Below are 20,197 nucleotides of genomic sequence, written 5' to 3'. Positions count from 1 at the left end.
TGTCAAGTCAAAAGGGGTGCTTCCACGATTATGGTATGAATTTATTTATGAGCCTCAAGTGTTATTTTTCTCATACCAGTTAACAAACATATAGAGAAATTCATGAATTCTACTATGGCACCAACGTTCGTTTTTATTTTAAAGAATGAATTATGGTTATGTTATTGATAATAAGTCAACATTATTAATGTTGAAACACATGAATATAGTATCGATATCATTGAAATTCTATATTTGAAACGTCTGCTATTTACATTTTGTACTAGAATTTAGCATCTCGTCAAAGAACAGACGTACTGCACATGAAATTCCTGCTCTGATGACAATTTATGTATCCAGTTTTTTTTTTTCTTCTGTTCATGATTGAACCAACTCATGTTAATCATGCTTCCTATTTTCTTTTGAAAGTTTATTTTAGAGATTATAAAGATTAGAAAATATGCATATATGAAAAAACAAATAAAAGACCTAGAACGATAACTAGACACATTTTCAAGTTGTCTTTTTAGCTAAAATACTCTTTAATTGGTATAATTATTTATTTTGGTTACTAAGATTTAAAATCAATAAAAGTTGTTCATAAAATTGTCTACCATCAATCATTTTGATGATTTTGTAAAAAATCTTCATTAAACTAAAGAAACTACCAGTTCAAGCAAAAAGATTGATTTGATAAAAATACCCTTAATTTAACGAAAATTGTTCACAAAATAATTAACGGTAAATAACCTCAGATCATTTTTATCGATTTTAAATATCAAACACCATAAAGAATTGTACTAAGCAGGAGCAGAGCAGAGCAGGACACACAGTGTAATACTGTTAACCAGATTCCTCAATTGCAGTAATTTTCACTACCGCAGTTAAAAGCTCCCTACCACCTCTGCATACTAAATAGTATATAACTCCACCACCCACGCCCCTCTCTCTCTCCATCCCTCGTTTTCTCCCACCCTCCTCCTTTGACCACTGGTCCAACCTCTCTCACACACTCTCTATCTCTCTCTCTCTCTCTCTTCATTTTCTTTCCGGCAAACGAATCTGTGTTGCGCTGATCACCCAGAACAAATCGACATTGACAGTTCTTGAAACAAAACTGACAGAAAAAAAAAAAAATAATGGGTTCTTTAGATCTCTCACTCTAAAGCTCGTTTCTTTTTTACTGGGTTTACTCTGCTCTGCGTTTTTATCAACAAGCTGAGCTGCTGCAATGGCGGAGCCAGCGGCGGAGGCGAAGACAGTGCCTGAGGCGGAGAAGAAGAAGGAGCAGAGCCTGCCCTTTTTCCAGCTCTTCTCCTTTGCAGACAAGTACGATTGGCTCCTCATGATCTTCGGAAGCTTGGGCGCCGTCGTGCACGGGTCCTCCATGCCGGTGTTCTTCCTCATGTTCGGGGAAATGGTTAACGGATTCGGCGAAAACCAAATGAATTTGCAGAAAATGACCGCAGAAGTAGCAAAGGTTCGCAACCCCATCTGTTCATTTCTCATATTTTTAAGGAAAGATGATTTCCGCACACCAACTTTCTCCTCCCAAATGCGCAAAATAAATAAACATGAATGTGCATAGGAGAAAAATGAGTATGCGGAAATCACTTCCCTTCCTCGAGATTTCGTTGCGATTTCTCGGATCCCAGATCTGATGTTTTGTTGTTGATTGCAGTATGCTCTGTACTTTGTGTATCTCGGTCTCATAGTATGCGTAACATCCTACGCAGGTAAAAAAAACTTCAAAATCCAACCTTTTTAATTATATTTTATTTTTATTTTTAGTCCTTGCTGGTCGTCGGATCACACTTGTTGGACTTCTGTCCAGTCCAATCCAGTCCCACATGACTCGTGCATCACTTCACGTGCACTGTTCCCTCCCCTATTTTCTCATTAATTATACGTTAAACCGTTGATTAATGAGGTTAAAGGTGATTAATTTATGTGATTATTTTTTTACAGAGATTGCATGCTGGATGTACACCGGTGAGAGGCAGGTGAGCACGCTGAGGAAGAAGTATCTGGAGGCCGTGCTGAAACAGGACGTCGGCTTCTTCGACACCGACGCTAGAACTGGAGACATTGTCTTTAGTATCTCAACGGACACTCTTCTGGTCCAAGATGCCATCAGTGAGAAGGTTTCCCTTCTTTGGCAACTTGCATTTTGCTCCCCCTCTCTCTCCTATTTCTCTCTCTAAACTTTTTATTTCCTTGTCATTTTATCATCGAGAAGTGATTTCTGCCCACTATTTGAGTTTTATCGATAAAAACAAAATAAAAGGTAAAATAAATAATATCAAGATTAATTATTTACTGTAAAAATATAATTTTTCACTAGAAAAAACAATACCGAAAACTTTACTTTAAAACTCTCAAATAAATATTGTGCAGAAGAATATCTCTCCCACTCCCATACACGCGGCAGAATCTAGTCTTTGGGAGTGTTAAATTTGTAAATGGACTTATCCGGGGTGGGGTAGTTGGGCATGCATGAATGCGGGGCACACTGCCTAATCAGTGCGCACGTTAGCAAGGACTGGCTTAACGTGCGCGGTGAGGCCCCCTTGGCATTTTTTGGATATTTTGATATTTCCTTAAATGTTTGATTTTGAAAGTTTATATCCAGTAGGTGGACGTTCGGTTAATTCCGTACTGTTTTATTTATTTTTTGGGATTTTTTTTTTTTTTTTTTATTGTTTTGATTTAGGTGGGGAACTTCATACACTATCTCTCAACGTTTCTGGCGGGGCTGGTGGTAGGGTTTGTATCAGCATGGAGGCTGGCGCTGCTGAGTATTGCGGTGATTCCCGGAATCGCTTTTGCCGGCGGCTTATATGCCTATACACTCACCGGCCTCACGTCCAAGAGTCGCCAGTCGTATGCCAATGCAGGGATAATGGCTGATCAGGTGAAATTTTAGAACTCCATACAAACGTACGTGTTACTGTTTTCGTAAGAAACTTCTCATGGCCTAATTTTGTAAGGTTTTGTTCGTGCATAGGCCATCGCGCAAGTTCGGACAGTTTATTCGTACGTTGGTGAAAGCAAGGCCCTCAATTCGTATTCGGATGCAATACAGAACACGTTGCAGCTTGGTTACAAGGCCGGAATGGCCAAGGGTCTCGGCCTAGGGTGTACCTACGGCATTGCTTGTATGTCATGGGCACTTGTTTTCTGGTACGCTGGTGTGTTTATCCGGAATGGGCAGACTGATGGAGGGAAGGCGTTCACCGCCATTTTCTCCGCCATTGTTGGTGGCATGTAAGATTTTTAGCTGAAAACGTTCATTTTTCTTCTACTTACCTTTTCGGATGAATAAGCCTTGTTATGGTAATGCAACACTTGAATGTTACAGGAGCTTGGGTCAGTCATTTTCGAACCTCGGGGCCTTTAGCAAAGGTAAATCAGCCGGATACAAGTTGATGGAGATAATTAAGCAAAAGCCAACCATAGTTCAAGACCCCTTGGAGGGAAAGTGCTTATCGGATGTTAGTGGCAATATAGAATTCAAGGAAGTAACCTTCAGCTACCCTTCGAGGCCAGATGTTATTATCTTCCGAAATTTTTCGATCTTCTTTCCAGCCGGAAAAACTGTTGCTGTTGTTGGTGGCAGTGGTTCAGGGAAGAGCACTGTTGTCTCTCTGATCGAAAGGTTCTACGATCCTAACCAGGGTAAGTTAAAGGCTTTTGGTGATTGGAGATATTTGTTTGAAAATCTATGATGCTTGATGAAAGGAAGTATCTAACATGTCTTGTTCGGTAAGCAGGGCAGGTTTTGATCGATAGCGTGGACATAAAAACGCTGCAATTGAAATGGTTGCGCGATCAGATCGGGCTGGTAAACCAGGAACCGGCACTCTTTGCAACTACGATACTCGAGAACATTCTCTATGGAAAGCCTGCCGCAACAATGGAAGATGTTGAAGTTGCAGCTTCCTCAGCGAATGCTCACAGTTTCATCACCTTGCTTCCAAACGGATATAACACTCAGGTTGGTACCGATTATTCGCTGAATGTATGGCTCTGTACAAACGTTATGCATATAACATTTTTAGCTTGTGTGAATTCAGGTAGGAGAGCGAGGAGTTCAGTTATCTGGTGGTCAAAAGCAGAGGATTGCAATTGCCAGAGCTATGTTGAAAAACCCGAAGATCCTACTACTTGACGAAGCAACCAGCGCCCTTGATGCAAGCTCGGAGAGCATTGTTCAAGAAGCTCTAGACCGTCTCATGGTCGGAAGGACAACTGTTGTTGTTGCACATCGCCTTTCCACCATTAGAAATGTTGATAGCATTGCAGTTATACAACAAGGCCAAGTTGTCGAGACAGGAACACATGAAGAACTGATTGCCAAAGCAGGGGCCTACGCTTCTTTAATTCGATTCCAAGAAATGGTCGGGAACAGAGACTTCAGGAACCCATCTACTCGCTGCTCGCGCTCATCACGTCTAAGCCACTCATTGTCGACGAAGTCTTTAAGCCTTAGGTCTGGCAGCTTAAGGAACCTGAGCTATTCGTACAGTACTGGTGCTGATGGGCGGATAGAGATGATTTCAAATGCTGAAACCGACAGGAAAACTCGAGCTCCTAAGAACTATTTCTTCCGGCTTCTGAAGCTAAACGCTCCCGAATGGCCCTATTCAATCATGGCCGCTATAGGATCAGTACTCTCAGGGTTTATTGGTCCAACATTTGCTATTCTAATGGGCAACATGATTGAAGTTTTCTACTATAAAAACCCCGCCTCAATGGAAAGGAAAACAAAGGAATACGTTTTCATGTACATTGGAGTCGGGCTATACGCTGTGGTTGCGTATTTGATACAGCATTACTTCTTCAGCATCATGGGAGAGAACCTCACTACTAGAGTGAGAAGGATGATGCTTGCAGGTATAAACAACTAGCCTTTATATCTGCCTCGTTAAATCACTTTGAATTCTTTACCGCACATTCAACTGTTTCATTCAAGTTTACGTCTTTTTGATCCGCGCAATGTACTTGTTTTTCTTCAGCAATCTTGAGGAATGAAGTTGGATGGTTCGATGAGGAGGAGCACAACTCCAACCTTCTAACAACTAAATTGGCAACGGATGCTGCTGATGTGAAATCAGCTATTTCTGAGAGGATATCTGTGATATTGCAGAACATGACTTCACTCCTCACTTCATTCATTGTTGCCTTCATAGTGGAATGGAGAGTCTCCCTCCTCATTTTAGCAACCTTCCCACTTCTTGTGCTTTCCAACTATGCTCAGGTACATTTCACACTCTCAACTCACTTAACTCAAAGAAACTTATCTAAACCTAAATGTTATGGCGACGGTATTACAAACTAATCATGCACTGTTTGTTATGTGTTATGTGTGTTAACTTTATCAATGACAATGCGTGATTGGTTTAGTAGTGGCCTTGCCAACTTTGCTTTCGTGACTCGGATAAAGTTACACTTAGAACTTCACTGTGTCTATGGTACAAATTAATTGCTCATTGTTATTTGTTTTAACCTTTTCATACGGAGGTTATATTACGATTCAATTAATAGCACTTTCATGTGTTTTAACCTCTTTTTTTTTTTTTTTTTTACCACTTTCTTCTTTTTCTTCTTCTAAAACACCAAAGCATATTTGCTCTGAAAATTGCTAGCTTTATGCACCCAAAGAGAAAAATGCTAACTTTTTGCTTTGGTGGGTTGACCAAGTCCCGCAGAAGCATATGGGAGTGGTCTACATATTATTTTTATCGGTGTGTCAGATATTGCATCAACTTGCACGTCTATGGAATCTTAAACTTCACCCCAATCCTAGCATGAAACGACAACAGAATACTGCTACGTGTCACCATACCCCTACACTGCACGTGCCTCCTTCCGAGCCTTGTGCACATTAGGTCTTGGAAAGCGGTCACAGAAAATTAAAATATAAGAGTGAAGAAATTAATATAAAATACCAACAATTCCTTGGAAGCATCCTTTCTACCAAGCTGCTAATTAGCATCTATATTCGATTTCTATGCATATTACTAAATTAATAGCGATATTTTAAACTAATCATTTAATGTTATGCATTTAAATATATGATATTGCGTGATAAACTTTATAACACGGCTACTTTGATGTCTCGGTTCTCTTATTTTCTATAAATAGTAACCGACGAGCTGGCGCTGTTACAGCATGGAAAGGATCCTCTCCGGATCTCTTTCATCTAATTCTCCTCATCAAACAATCTGGGCCCTTAAAATATGATTCAACAGCTATAAACACGGACATGCTTTGAAAATTATAATAATTTTAGTCGTTGAATAAAATTTTAAGAATCCAGATTATTTTCCTACAGCATATATATACTGTTATATGTCTGAATCTATAGGCCCCAAAATTTGTCACAATACTTTATACTTCTCCCTTTTTTCTTACAATAATTCAGTGAAGACTCCCATGTGATGAGAGTTACAAGAGAGATTTCAGTCCCGTGGGCACATTTTATATTATATGATAGATATAGATACTTTTATTTTTTCCAGAGCTTTTTCTGCAGAAAGGGAAGAAGGTAACTTGTCCCTGGTGCGCATTGTGCACACCCCAGTTTGATTTGCCAATCTTGTCGTTTTGGAGTGTATGAGAGGGTTTCAATCTTTGGGGTGGCTGTTAGGGGTTCGCTTTCAAACTGTAGTCGTACAGAGACAGGCGCCTGTGTTCGTTCTTTTTTTGTCTTGTGTGGGAACAGTGTTCTAAATTCGCGCATGATGCATGCACAGTGAGAAAATGACCCATCTGATTAAATAAGAACGTACATTGTCTGATAGATTTATGTCCTTGTCCTTTGTTTTGTTGTTTTCTGAGGGCCCGCTTTGAATAAGTAACGAGCCCGTTAAAGGGTAGAAACTTACTTGTCCCTGAGATGACACGGTAGCACTGCGGTGTATTTACTTTGTTTGTTGTTTTGGAGGTTTTTGTACAAGTAATGAGCCGGTAGGAGGAGAGAAACTTAACAGCGTCTTTGGAGTTAGTCATATGTTTTAACTTTTCGTTTGGTTACCAAATTGTATCAAGAAATAACTCTCAACCACCAATCCAACAGATAACAGAACAAACACTTAACTAACGCACCTTATTAGTTCTTAATCATTTACTTAATGGAGTTTACTGACTGTTTAATTCTGCAACTCTGCATTATGCGTTATGCAGCAACTTTCTTTGAAGGGCTTTGCTGGAGACACAGCCAAAGCTCATGCAAAGACGAGCATGATTGCAGGGGAGGGAGTGAGCAACATTCGGACAGTCGCTGCCTTCAATGCCCAAAACAAGATCCTATCTCTCTTCTGCCACGAGCTCCGTCTCCCACAGCTGGGAAGCCTCCGCCGCAGCCAAACCGCTGGCGTCCTATTCGGCCTCTCTCAGTTTGCTCTCCATGCATCTGAAGCTCTCATTTTGTGGTATGGTGCCCACCTCGTTAGCAAAGGTGTCTCGACCTTCTCGAAAGTAATTAAGGTTTTCGTTGTCCTCGTTGTAACGGCCAATTCAGTTGCTGAAACCGTTAGCCTTGCCCCGGAGATTATTAGGGGCGGTGAAGCTGTTGGTTCGGTCTTTTCAATCCTCGATCGTCAAACAAGGATTGATCCGGATGATCCTGAGGCTGAGGTGGTTGAATCAGTACGCGGAGAAATTGAACTTAGGCATGTTGATTTTGCGTACCCATCGCGACCTGATGTCATGGTGTTCAAAGATTTTAGTCTCAGAATCCGCACTGGCCAAAGCCAAGCACTTGTTGGAGCTAGTGGTTCAGGAAAGAGTTCCGTGATTGCATTGATCGAGCGGTTTTATGATCCGATAGTTGGGAAAGTAATGATCGATGGCAAAGACATTCGCCGTCTGAACTTGAAGTCACTTAGGCTGAAGATTGGATTGGTGCAACAAGAACCAGCCCTGTTTGCATCAAGCATTTTCGAAAACATTGCCTACGGCAAAGAAGGCGCGACCGAAGCAGAAGTAATTGAAGCTGCACGTACTGCCAACGTGCATGGTTTTGTTAGCGGGTTGCCAGATGGATACAAAACCCCGGTTGGGGAGAGAGGAGTTCAGCTCTCCGGTGGACAGAAACAAAGAATTGCAATCGCACGGGCGGTGCTCAAGGACCCGAGAATACTCTTGCTAGATGAGGCTACAAGTGCACTTGATGCCGAGTCAGAATGTGTGCTGCAAGAAGCACTCGAGAGACTAATGAGGGGCCGCACCACCGTGCTTGTTGCCCACCGTTTGTCTACAATTAGAGGGGTGGACAGCATCGGCGTGGTGCAAGACGGGCGCATTGTTGAGCACGGCAGCCATTCGGAACTAGCGAGCCGCCCCGACGGAGCTTATACAAGGCTGTTGCAGCTGCAAAATCATCACATATGAGAAGAGTTTTGGTCAAAAACATGCATGCATGGCCTTGTTGGTTGTTAATTATGTGTGTGCCCTATTAATCTTTATGTATCCACCATTTTTCTTTTAGTTGTAGATATTGGCAAATCTTTCTCAACAATTTCTCTAATCTTTAAGCGAGTAGCAAGTATTATATTATCAATCAATATCATATCTTTCCTTTCTCCTTTTTAGACAAGCTTTCCTCCCTTGTGCTTTTCCCGAATCCCATCGCAAGTGTTTTCGAAGGGTAATAATTTCAAACGCGACATGTTATACAAATCATAATTCACAAGTTAAACGACATACTAAAAGATTTGAAACTTAACTCGTAGGATTATAAGATCCTCGATGTGTACACAATTAACACGGTTAAGCAAATACAAATCGATTGTAAAGCAACAGATTACGTTGCAGAAATGGTAATGAAGGTTTTAGAGAGAGATGACAGAGAAATGTAGAGAGAGAGAGAGAGAGATGAATTGTTGTAATGTTTTCTTATTACTGAATTACACTCATTACATTTGTTATATACTCTCAAACATGCTTGCTCACTAAGTCACCTTATAACTACCTTAACCACCTTATAACAAACCTACTAATCTATTGACACATGACACTCTATCTAACCATCCATTATATACTGTTAACATCCTCCCTCAAGCTTAGGAGAAGGATCACGAAGCCTGAGATTGCAGCAATGAGCATGGAATAGTGGTGCAGACAACCCCTTTATCAGAATATCAGCAAATTGCTCATTATAAGATACAAACTGCATGTGAAGTAATTGTTTGGCAACCCTTTCTCGAATAAAATGCACATCTATCTCGATATGTTTAGTTCTTTGATGCATCACTAGATTACAGGTAAGAGCAATATCTGATAGATCATCACAAAACATTGTCGATGGAGTTGGAACTTCAATATGCAAGAATGCAAGAATCTGTCTTATCTAGTTGATCTCAGCAGTTGTTGTAGCAATTGCTGTATACTTAGCTTCAATAGATGAACAAGATATTGTGTTTTGCTTCTTTGATGACCACAATATTGGATTGTTCCCCAAGAAAGCAACCAATCTAGTTGTGGATTTTCTGTTATTGGGATCCCCTGCCCAGTCAGCATCACTAAATGCATTTAACTCCAACTTTCCTTTCATATATTGAATACCATAATGTTGAGTCCCCTTAAGATATCGTAATATCATTTTTACAGCCAAGTAATGTGACTCTATAGGACAATGCATGAACTGACAAACCTGATGCACAGAGAATGCAATGTCAGGTCTTGTGAAAGTGAGATATTGTAATTCTCCCACTATGCTTCTGTACAACTCATGATTGCCAAATGGTGTTCCATCATCCTTAAGAAGTCGATTCTAAGGCAAGCAATGAGTAGCACAGAGCTTTGACTAATGCATTTATGTCTTTATCAATAAGTCATTGACATATTTATGTTAAGATAAAAACAATACTTCTGTAGTCTGTGTAATCTGAATACCAAGAAAATAGTGTAGTGGTCCTAGATCATTGATATCAAATTACGTTGCCAATGCAGAAATTACCTCTTGAATGATAGTTGTTGCACTCCTTGTGATAATTATATTATCCACATATAGTAAGAGGATCACTACCCCAGAATCAGTGTGTTTGACAAATAATGATGTGTTTGCATAGGTTGTTTGAAATCCTAGAGAAGGTAGAAAATTAGTAAACCTCTCATTCCATGCCCTTGGGGCTTGTTTGAGACCATATAAGGACTTGTGAAGTTTACAAACTAAGGAGGAATAGATAGAATCCACAAAACCAGGAGGCTGTGCTATGTAGACTTCTTCTTGCAATATTCCATGTAGAAATGCATTTTTTACATCGAGATGTCTTAAACCCCATCCAAATTGTGCAGTTAATGCAAGAATAAGTCTCACTGTAGTAGGCTTAACCACCGGGCTGAATGTTTCACCATAATCCATACATGCCTCTTGATTCAACCCCTTTGCCACAAGCCTAGCCTTGTATCTTGAAATGGTTCCATCTGCATGTCTTTTGATCTTAAAGACCCATTTGCACCCCCACAAGATTTCTGGTTGATGGTAAAGGAACCAAGGACCACGTTTTCTGATATTGTAAGGTTATATTTCCTTCTCCATGGCTTTAAACCAGACTGGAGATTTAAGAGCAGACTTATAAGAAATCGGTTCAATTTAAGACAAATCAACTTCTACATTCTCATATGTTATGACAATGAATGCTTTCTTCTTGACAATTCCACTGTTCGGCCATCTTTGCATATGATGCAAGTTCAATAGAGGTATAGGAAGAATTACTTGTAAACTTTCTGTTTGAAACTCAGGAGCCACATGGAATGAAGCAGAAGTACACTGAGGTGAAATGCCAGTAATGGGTTGTCTTGTGTCTTCTATTGATGTTGGCTGAGATAGATCAGTTGCATGAGATGAATTGTGAGACCTAGTATTGGGATTAGCAGAGCTAGGTGGAACACTAGGGCTAGACACAGATAGATTTAATGGTGCTCCAACAATCATGTTTTCAATTGTAACACACACTGAATTCACTGGAATTTCAGAAATAGGCTTTTAGGAAGGAACATATGACTTTTGTAAAAGGGAAGGATACACTCATCAAATATAACATGTCTCAAAATATAAAATCTCTTTGAGCTAACTTCAAAATAAATATACCCTTTGTACTTAGATGCATATCCCAGAAAAAATGCATATCTTGGTTTTAGGTTTTAGCTTGTTACTAGTATAAGGCTTTAATAATGGGAAACATGCCCAACCAAAAATCCTAAGGTGTCGAACATTTGGAACAGATTGAAATAGAACCTCAAATGGTGACTGATTATTTAGAGTTGATGAAAGCATCCTATTGATAAGGTATATCATAGTTTGACAAGCAAAAGACCATAAAAATACTAGTAGATATGCATTTTGTAATAGTGTGATTGAGGTTTCAACAATATGCCTATGTTTTCTTTCTGCCAGCTCATTTTGCTTTGGAGTATGAGCTCATTTTGCCCAATGACCACAGAGCAAACTTCACTTTTATTATGCAAAGGAAATAGCCAACAATATCTAGTGCATTCATCAATGAATGTCACATAGTATTTATAACCATCAATAGAGGTACATGGAGCAAGGCCTCATACATCACTATGAACAATTTCAAAAGAAATTACAAATTTAGACATAAATGGTGAGAAGGGTAACTTGCTGAATTTCCCTTGTAAACATGAATGACACAAAGAAGGTGACACATTAGAAGGTACTGAGATATTAGACTTTCTAAGTATAGTGGAGACAATGGAATTAGAAAGGTGACCTAGTCTATTATGCCAGAAACTGGAATATACTTGTTGTCCAAGGAATGTAGCTTTAACTCATTGACTATGAACTACAGCTAGTCTTGATATTGGAATTGGATATAACCTATTACTGCACTACGCCTTGTACATAATCCTCCATGTGGCTTTGTCCAAGGATAGATTCTGCAAGTTTGCAGTTAGATGATTTGTTGCTCCTGAATCTGTAAGCCAGAATTGCTGAGACAAGGCATTTGATGTTAGAGTGGATGATGAGGAGTTTACATGCATTGCAGTCATTTGAGGGGTGGTGCCAGAGATATTTGCATTTCAAAAATGCCAAAACTGAGCAGTATGATTCTTCTTGCCACATATTTGACATCCTTCAACTACCACGACATCAATATTTATGAATCTACATGTATCAGCAAGGTGACCAAACTTTCCACATATGTGACAGGCTGAATGTGTTGGAGGTGCACCCATAATTCCAGAAGTAGTGTAGGTGTTCTTTGAATTCCCAAATCAAGAATTAGCATTATAGTTGAATTTACTTTTGCCCTTGTTCTTGTTATAGTTGTTCTTGAAATAGATAGGCTGAGTAGTTGCACTAGAGAAACCAGAAGACTAAGTGCTCGAATACCTTTGACTCGAATTTGTAGAAACCATTTGATTATGATCGCCAGAATACACATTAGATGAAAAAGACGAGTTCTTGGAACCAGATTCAGAATTTTTTGCAACCATTACAGAGAGAAATAGTGTAACAGTAGTGTTCTCGACCATTGCTTCTTCAGCAAGCAATTGAGATCTCAAGTCTTTGAGAGATATGACATTCTCTCTGCCTCGAATTATGGATTGGATGGTATTATATTCTCCAGATAAGCCATTAAGAGTCAATATGACAATATCATCATCTTCAAAATGCACTCCTGCAGCTGCCAAATAATCATTAGCTTCCTTGATTCTATGCAAGTATTGGGATATTGAATTAGGGCATTTCTTGATATTTTGTAACTCAGACTTCATCTGGAATATGGTTGCACGAGTAACAATGGATAATTGTTCTTTGAGCCGAATCCATAGATCTCGAGCACTTGTGCTTCTAATGACACGACACATGATACAACCGATGGGGAAAGTGTGACAATAATGAGCTGCATCAAGGCTCGATCATGCATTTTCCAGACCTTGTATGCATCTGTTTCAGTTCTTGATGATGAATCCCCATAATCGACATCAGAATCCCCAAAACCAGAAGAAACAAACCTTGTAGGACAAAGGTTAGAACCATTCAAGAACCCCATAATTCCATGACATTCGAGTAGCAATTGCATCTGAAAATGCCAGGTGAGGTAGTTGGAATCATCCAGTTTGACAGTCACCAATGTAGGAACAGTAGAGATAAGAGAAGTGATGGGCGATTGCACAATTTGCAGTTGGTTGGCAGTCACCATTGCAGCTTGTTGAAGAAAAATTCACACAGGAAATATATCAAACACTTAGAGTGCACCATTGTAAAGAAGAACAATCGTGAAACAGAAAAATATTAAAGTTTCGAGATCAGAAGAACAAAGAAAAAGATCTTGGGCGGCAGAAGCAAGAAATCCAAGATCGAGATAACCTTTCAAGCAAGAAGAGCTCGACCGGCGAATGATACCATGTAAAGCAACATGTTACGTTGCAGAAGTCTAATATTGCAGAAATGGTGATAAAGGTTTTAGAGAGAGATGGCAGAGAAATGTAGAAAGGGAGAAATGAATTGTTGTAATGTTTTCTTATTACTAAATTATACTCATTACATTTGTTATTTACTGTAACATCCCACATCGTCTAGGAGGTGGATTATCTAAGCCTTATATGTATATTCTCATCTCTACCTAGTACGAGGCCTTTTGGAAGCTCACTGGCTTCGGGTTCCATAGGAACTCTGAAGTTAAGCGAGTTCGGGAAAGAGCATTCCCAGGATGGGTGACCCACTGGGAAGTTCTCGTGTGAGTTCCCAGAAACAAAACCATGAGGGCTTGGTCGGAGCCCAAAGCAGACAATATTATGCTACGATGGAGTCGAGCCTGGGTTGTGGTGGGGGCCCGGGCCGAGATGTGACAATTTGGTATCAGAACCAATCCCTGGTCAGATGTGTGCCAATGAGGACGTAGGGCCCCTAAGATGGGTGAATTGTAACATACCACATCATCCAAGGGGTGAATTTTCTAAGCCTTATATTTATATTCCCATCTCTACCTAGTACGAGGCATTTTGGAAGCTCACTGGCTTCGGGTTCCATAGGAACTCCGAAGTTAAGCGAGTTCGGGGGAGAGCATTCTCAGGATGGGTGACCCACTGGAAAGTTATCGTGTGAGTTCCCCAGAAACAAAATCGTGAGAGCGTGGTCGGGGCCCAAAGCGGACAATATCGTATTACAGTGGAGTCGAGCCCGAATTGTAATGGGGGCCTGGACCAGGATGTGACATATACTCTCAAACATGCTTGCTCAACCCAAACACAACCCATTAACGCCCCTACTTTCCTAGGGATTAAAGGTTGAGGCCTACAAAAAAGCAAAGGCTCACTCTTTATAATAAAATGGAGACACATTCATTTGTAGCAGACTGTGTGAATGTGAAGCCTAAGAATGTGCAGCAAATGGCAATAATGAAACCACTCGTTTTGCAAAGCAAAGTAGAAAAAGGGTCCATATTTTTAATTATTTACTCTTTTTCCCCTTCCATTAGTGAAGTTCTGAGGGCCCAACTTTCTACAATTCATTGAGTGCACCAAAATTATTGTATATATTTCAGGGCTCCCTTTTTCTGAATGTGCAGTAAATTAGTGGGTTTCCAGAAATGTCATGCCCATGTTCAAACATTCGAAGTTAGTCAGTCTAGCTTTTTCTATATATTCTCAGATAAAATAGTAAATTCATAATTTCATGGACCTGTCACTACAAAAAAAGAAAAAGAAAAGAAAGCTTTTAAAGGAAGGTCTTTTGATCAACTTCACAGTTTGAATATATTTCGAGTTGGTAGTCAGACATTGGAGAAAGTAAAAAAGAAGGGGCAAGGCATGACAAGAACAAGGATGATATGCAATTATGCGTCATGTCTTTCTCAGTGGAAAGTCACAATTATAATTCTGCAATCTCTTTGTATGTACGACAGTACGAGTAATAATACCATTAGCATATTTTTTTTCTCGAAGAGCTGATATTCATTAAACTTAAAACATATTATAAAATAATGGGAGGCCTAATTTCACATCGACAAAGGCTTAAAAATTGAGCACACACGACATATGAAACGGAAAAAAACCAATCTGTGTTAGGAAGAAGCAGCGCGCCGCTGCCGAACTCTCACCAGCAACCACCGGAGTGGCAGCCATGTAGGAACTAAAGTGAAGGAGGATCCGCAAAGAGTCAAGCATAACCAAAATAACACAAAAAATGAGAGAAAATATATAGCAAATATCATATCTGAGAACGCAACAACCGACCAAGCCATCTTGATACATTTGAATTAACTAGGATTTTTTCAGGTCTCATAGTTATTACACTTTCTAGATACATACTCTATTGAATCTTTGACAAGTTTTAACATGTTTTGGATTGCTGTAAAAGGTTGGTAGCTTAGATAATTAAGAGCATTCACTCATGTACTTAATATTTCGAGTTTGATTCTCTCTCCCTCCCCTCCACTATATCTAGTGTAAAAAAGACACTAATTTGGATTGCTTTCTTAGAACAACGAAAAGTGTTTTAAAACAAACTAAAAGTGTGCACTTGTTTGCAGCAAAACTTAAAAATGTTTTCGAGTCATAACTTTATGTTTTCCAGAGAATCACCTACAAGGTGTTTTCTATAGAAGTTTATAAATAAAAAAATCTACTTCCCGGAATGCAATTCTAATAAGGAAAGTAAATTTCACACACCTATTTTAGTCTCTTCCTAACTTCTGCTCAATCTTGACCGTTAATTTTGTTTGATTTATTAAATTCGATAGCCTTATAAAGAGGGATCTGTAACAAATTAAGAGTAAAAATACTTGTATATACTTGGATGTAATGAGACTAGAAATAGAAAAGGACAAGTGATCTGTCATACTCCTGCTTCGGTAGGAGAGAGAGGTGTAACTGGGATTTTCTTTACTGTTTTAGAGTATTTTGTACTTCAGATATTTTTCGTTAAATTTTTATTTAAAAATACCCGAATTATCGGATACTCCGACGCATCCAAATTTTTTCGATGTTACTGTTTGTACCTGTGCATGGCAAGGTGCACATGCTTTTGTTTGTTCAGGCCAAATCGATCTCGTAGGCAAGAATTTCAATCACAAGATTTTGTGATGAATGAAGCAATGCATGTCCTTGTTAATTAGTGGATCACTTGGATATGAACCCGGTCTAATTGAATGGTTCTCATCAACCCTAATGATTTGGGACCCATTTTATGAGTGGTTTTGATGTACAACATTTGTCAGATAAATTTATGAATCTTAACATTTCGAGTTTTAAGTTTGAGAAATTGGTCGGGAGTATGGACTTTACGAATCTCAATTGTCAAACTAAAATTGATCAAAAATCAAATAACGATATTATCTATTAAATATTAACGACATTGTTGATTAAATATTGACTACATAACAACACAATTAAAAAAAATGATGTTTTTTTAAACTAAATCGTACGTAAAATAATGCTTAGCTTCTTGTTATATTCACACTTTTAAGGATGTGAAAGTCTTAGTTATTTTTTATTGTATAGCTCTTTTGTTGATTTACGCGACGCAAAAAAACAAACATACACAAACAGATATACCACCGGTTGAAAAAACCCAGTGTCTAGTGCCAACGACATATTATCTTGCCAAGCAAACTAAGAAAGAGAATATCAAAGCGGAAATGAATTTAAACAACTTTCAATAATTGAGATAATATCATTAAAGAAGATTGATCAAGTGGGCAGGGCAAAGGCAATCCATTAACTTTAATAAAATCTGCAGAAAAAGAAGAAAATAATTGACATGGATGATCTGTCACCTGTCTGCGCATGCACTTCTATTTAGATCAAAGCTTGATAAAGATAAGCACTAAACATAATTTTTTTTTTTTTTTTTTTTTTTTAAGATTCATTCAGAAATAATATACAGCTGCTCTTGCTAGCTTATGTTTTAATCAATTAATTGCTCTTTCAACTTTTTTATGGATAATATTTTCGACTGCTTCGATTTGTCCTGATCCTCAGCTGCACAGTCCAAAGATAATGTGTGTTCCCCATTTGCTACTGGGATACATATGAATTATAACAAAGGTGTTCCACAACCATTCTCGTACTCCAACAAGCTCAATTTCTATGTTTCAGAACGCCAATAATAAGTGAGCCTGTAAACAAAGTTGTTGAAAACCGTTTTCAAATACGTGTAATTCCTCGTTGTAAAATATGTATGTAGTTTTAAAAAAATAAAATAGATAGTATTATACTCTGCAGCACAAATGAGTTAAAAAACATATAAGATACGAAATATCTCAAATCACGTCACAGAAATCTATATATATCATCTACTAATCGATTGGTTGTTTTTGAAGCGGGGCTGGCCCATCTCTATATTATGCTTACATTCAAAACCAGCCGTTCAAGAATTTGGGTCTGCATGAAACATGAGCCTGAAACTATTTTTTCTTGGGCTTACCTCAGTTATTCACGTATGAACCCAGGGTACCATGTTCATAATTTATTGGGTTACCTTCTTTATGGCTTATGGTTCAAAACCCTAAGTTGGTTCAAATTTTCAATATTCATGTCATGCAGAAATTCTTACGTCCGTCCGCCACACAAATGACAAACGGCCAGCAGTGTGACAACAAACACATGCAAGTTGGCCAACTTGTTTGAGTCTGTCGTTGAACAGGCGACAAGGTCTAGCGGGTGGACATTAGAATTTCTTCATGTCAGGCTTGTGTGCCTTTTTCAACTTTCAGTTGTATGGTAAACGATTTCCACACTCCTCCTTTCTCGTATGCACTTCTCCTATTGTTTCTCTATTGATTTAACTTTGATTTGTGCAGATGGAGAAAGGAAGATTGTAGAAATCATTCCCATGTCTGTCAACTGTGCCAAAAATACAAAAGGGAAGGAAGTAGCCAATAATCTGTGGCATAAATCCAGGGCCTAGTTTGAAAATGCAGCAGTCTGATTTTACAATCTATCATCATTGATGTTGAAGGTCTAAGTGCATGCGCATTCGAGGCCGGTGCACTCCATGCATCTTATCAAGTTTATCACAATATAACATTAACTGCGATTTGATTCCACAGATCGTGGATCTTCGCAGAAAATTAAGATGATCTAATTACAATATTGTACTTTTTCGATGGAACTGTAATACCGTCACTTGGTGTCATGAATTATTCATACTACGACATTAAAATATAAACCTATCATCAGTGCTCTTACTAACTCCTCTTCCGTTATTGAACATTGCCTACTACGTACCTCAATCTATCGTCCACTTCTACTATAATTTGTGACTTGTTGAAATACGGAATCACGTGGCAATGTTACAATCATATCAATCACTTATTTTCGGAACATGAAATCAGTACAGTACATTAGTCATAAAAGTCACTTTGAAGAAAGTAGTCGGCAAGGAATGCATTATCTATATTGTCTTTTTGTACGTGAAAAGTACTGAACGATTTACCCGCATGCAGTGACCATCCAATATTTTACTTGAACAGGCATGCGTGCATAATGCATTAGATGATCGAGCAATGAGTAGTAAACTGCATTAACTCGTGATGAAGAAATAAAAGTAGGTGGTGGTGCATATAAACTAATTAGGCATCATTCACGATTTGTCGGGGCAGATTCAAACTTAATTACTTTGTGCTAAAGGTAAAAGAGAACGGTGTGGACTTGTCGAGATATGCAAATTGGGTATATTTTTGCTCACCATGTACTTTTAAGTAGTGGTAATATTCATCACTATATTTATTACCGTTAGATGAGTTTAAAATTTCAGATTTATATCTATTCACTACACAAATTTCAAAATTTTGGTGAGCATCACTATCACTTGAAAGTGATGAGCAAAAATATTTTATATGCAAATTAAGCAGTTAATTTGACCGTTGAGAACTATACCAATTACCTACCAAAAGCTATGGATTAATTAGTGGAGACGAGTAAAAATGAGTAAATCAAGGGATTAATTTGTCGGAGACTCATGATCCTCTCCAACAAACAAATTGACTTAATCAAGTGGGATACTTGATATAAAAAGTTTTATGGAATCGGAACTATAGTGTTTCGGCAAAGAGAAATGATAAGGGGACTCTTTCAAAAGTGGGACTCTACATTTCATATTTTTTACATAATGTTTTATAATGTTAGCACGAGAATTAACGTTAAACTGTGCGGTGACAGAGAGTCTTACTTTTATAAAAGTCTCTTTAGCATTTCTCTTTGGCAAAACAATGTTTTTAGATGGGACTTGTTGGAACCATAATGGTTGTTTAATATTTTGACAACCGATGTTTAAAGTAACCATAAGTTTGTACAACGATATATTTAATACTAAGGAAAGAGAAGAATTATATTAAACCACACAATTAATAACCTAATTTGATATCACCCTCTACATCACACATATGTATAACAGATTTTTGTAGCTTGCAACACACATAACTTTCAGGAAGATTCATGACGTGTAGTAGGCTATCATTGAACTTTTAGTTTAAACATAATGTCCTTCCCACATAAAAAAACCCAATAAATATAATACAAAACTTTCAGAAATATAGAGGAACAACAAAGGCCCCCAGCGGACCCCAAAAACTAGCAACACCTCTTTGAATTAATAATAGGGGGACATGGATCGAGTAAGAGCAATACGGCTCACATTAAAACAGCATTGCAAAGCAATTTTTCAATATATTCGAAACATAATTATGTGATGTTAAAATTATTATCTAAATTATAACGTTCTGGTTTGTTTTTTTTATTAATATACATTATAAGTAAGATATATCAGATATATCGTTCATTATTTTGATAACATAAGTAATAATACATCATATGACTTGTGTTTTTGATACTTAAAAAAAAATTCGAGTATTAGATACAAGGGCTAATCCAAGATTCGAACATTTGGGATCCTAATGTTAAAGGTTTAAGTTTTTCAGTAGAAATAGAGCGCGAAGTGTGCAAATTTTTTTTTCAGTTTATTCACTGAAACATTTTGTTGAATACCTGGTGATTATTGTCAGTCAAACTATGTTGTGCATATGTCAGCAGATATCGACATATGTTGAAGCAATCTAATAGTGCTATCGAGAGAATCATGTAAAGTGATGCAGAGATATGCCTAACAAACGCTATATCAAACACTTGGTGTAGGCACAAAAGGAACCCACCAAAAATGAAAAGGCACCACAGAAAACCTTCACATGTATATTCTCCTAACTTCGGATCATCCAGAGACCACCTTAGTCCTAATATACAT

General features: G+C 38.3%; 1 protein-coding gene across 2 annotated transcripts; it reads left to right on the top strand.

The window, feature by feature from the left end:
* Window positions 1–896: 896 nt before the first annotated feature.
* LOC137739140 (ABC transporter B family member 19) lies at window positions 897–8,570 on the top strand. 2 transcript variants are annotated; one of them, XM_088699977.1, is made up of 10 exons: window positions 897–1,459; window positions 1,661–1,715; window positions 1,948–2,123; window positions 2,693–2,893; window positions 2,987–3,246; window positions 3,341–3,657; window positions 3,753–3,980; window positions 4,060–4,875; window positions 4,998–5,239; window positions 7,168–8,570. In XM_088699977.1, exons 1-10 carry the CDS (start codon window positions 1,211–1,213, stop codon window positions 8,374–8,376), a joined length of 3,753 nt encoding a protein of 1,250 aa, XP_088556103.1. In that variant the 5' UTR covers window positions 897–1,210; the 3' UTR covers window positions 8,377–8,570. The 2 variants fall into 2 exon arrangements, with proteins under 2 accessions (XP_088556103.1, XP_068334747.2); XM_068478646.2 differs by having other exon boundaries at window positions 935–1,459; window positions 3,753–3,976; window positions 4,056–4,875.
* The last annotated feature ends 11,627 nt before the right edge of the window (window positions 8,571–20,197 follow it).

The sequence above is a fragment of the Pyrus communis genome, chromosome 9 (assembly GCF_041283825.1).
Source record: "Pyrus communis isolate YQ-2024b chromosome 9, ASM4128382v1, whole genome shotgun sequence".
Taxonomy (NCBI): domain Eukaryota; kingdom Viridiplantae; phylum Streptophyta; class Magnoliopsida; order Rosales; family Rosaceae; genus Pyrus; species Pyrus communis.
The sequence above is the reverse complement of the archived record's forward strand: the minus strand, read 5'-3'. Positions and strand labels throughout refer to the sequence as shown.

Bases quoted from the DNA above. Each gene is read 5' to 3' on its own strand.
- LOC137739140 (XM_088699977.1), top strand. From the start codon at position 1,211: ATGGCGGAGCCAGCGGCGGAGGCGAAGACAGTGCCTGAGGCGGAGAAG. The intron at 2,894-2,986 runs GTGAAATTTTAG...GTTCGTGCATAG, and splicing joins CAGGGATAATGGCTGATCAG to GCCATCGCGCAAGTTCGGAC. The intron at 4,876-4,997 runs GTATAAACAACT...GTTTTTCTTCAG, and splicing joins GAGAAGGATGATGCTTGCAG to CAATCTTGAGGAATGAAGTT.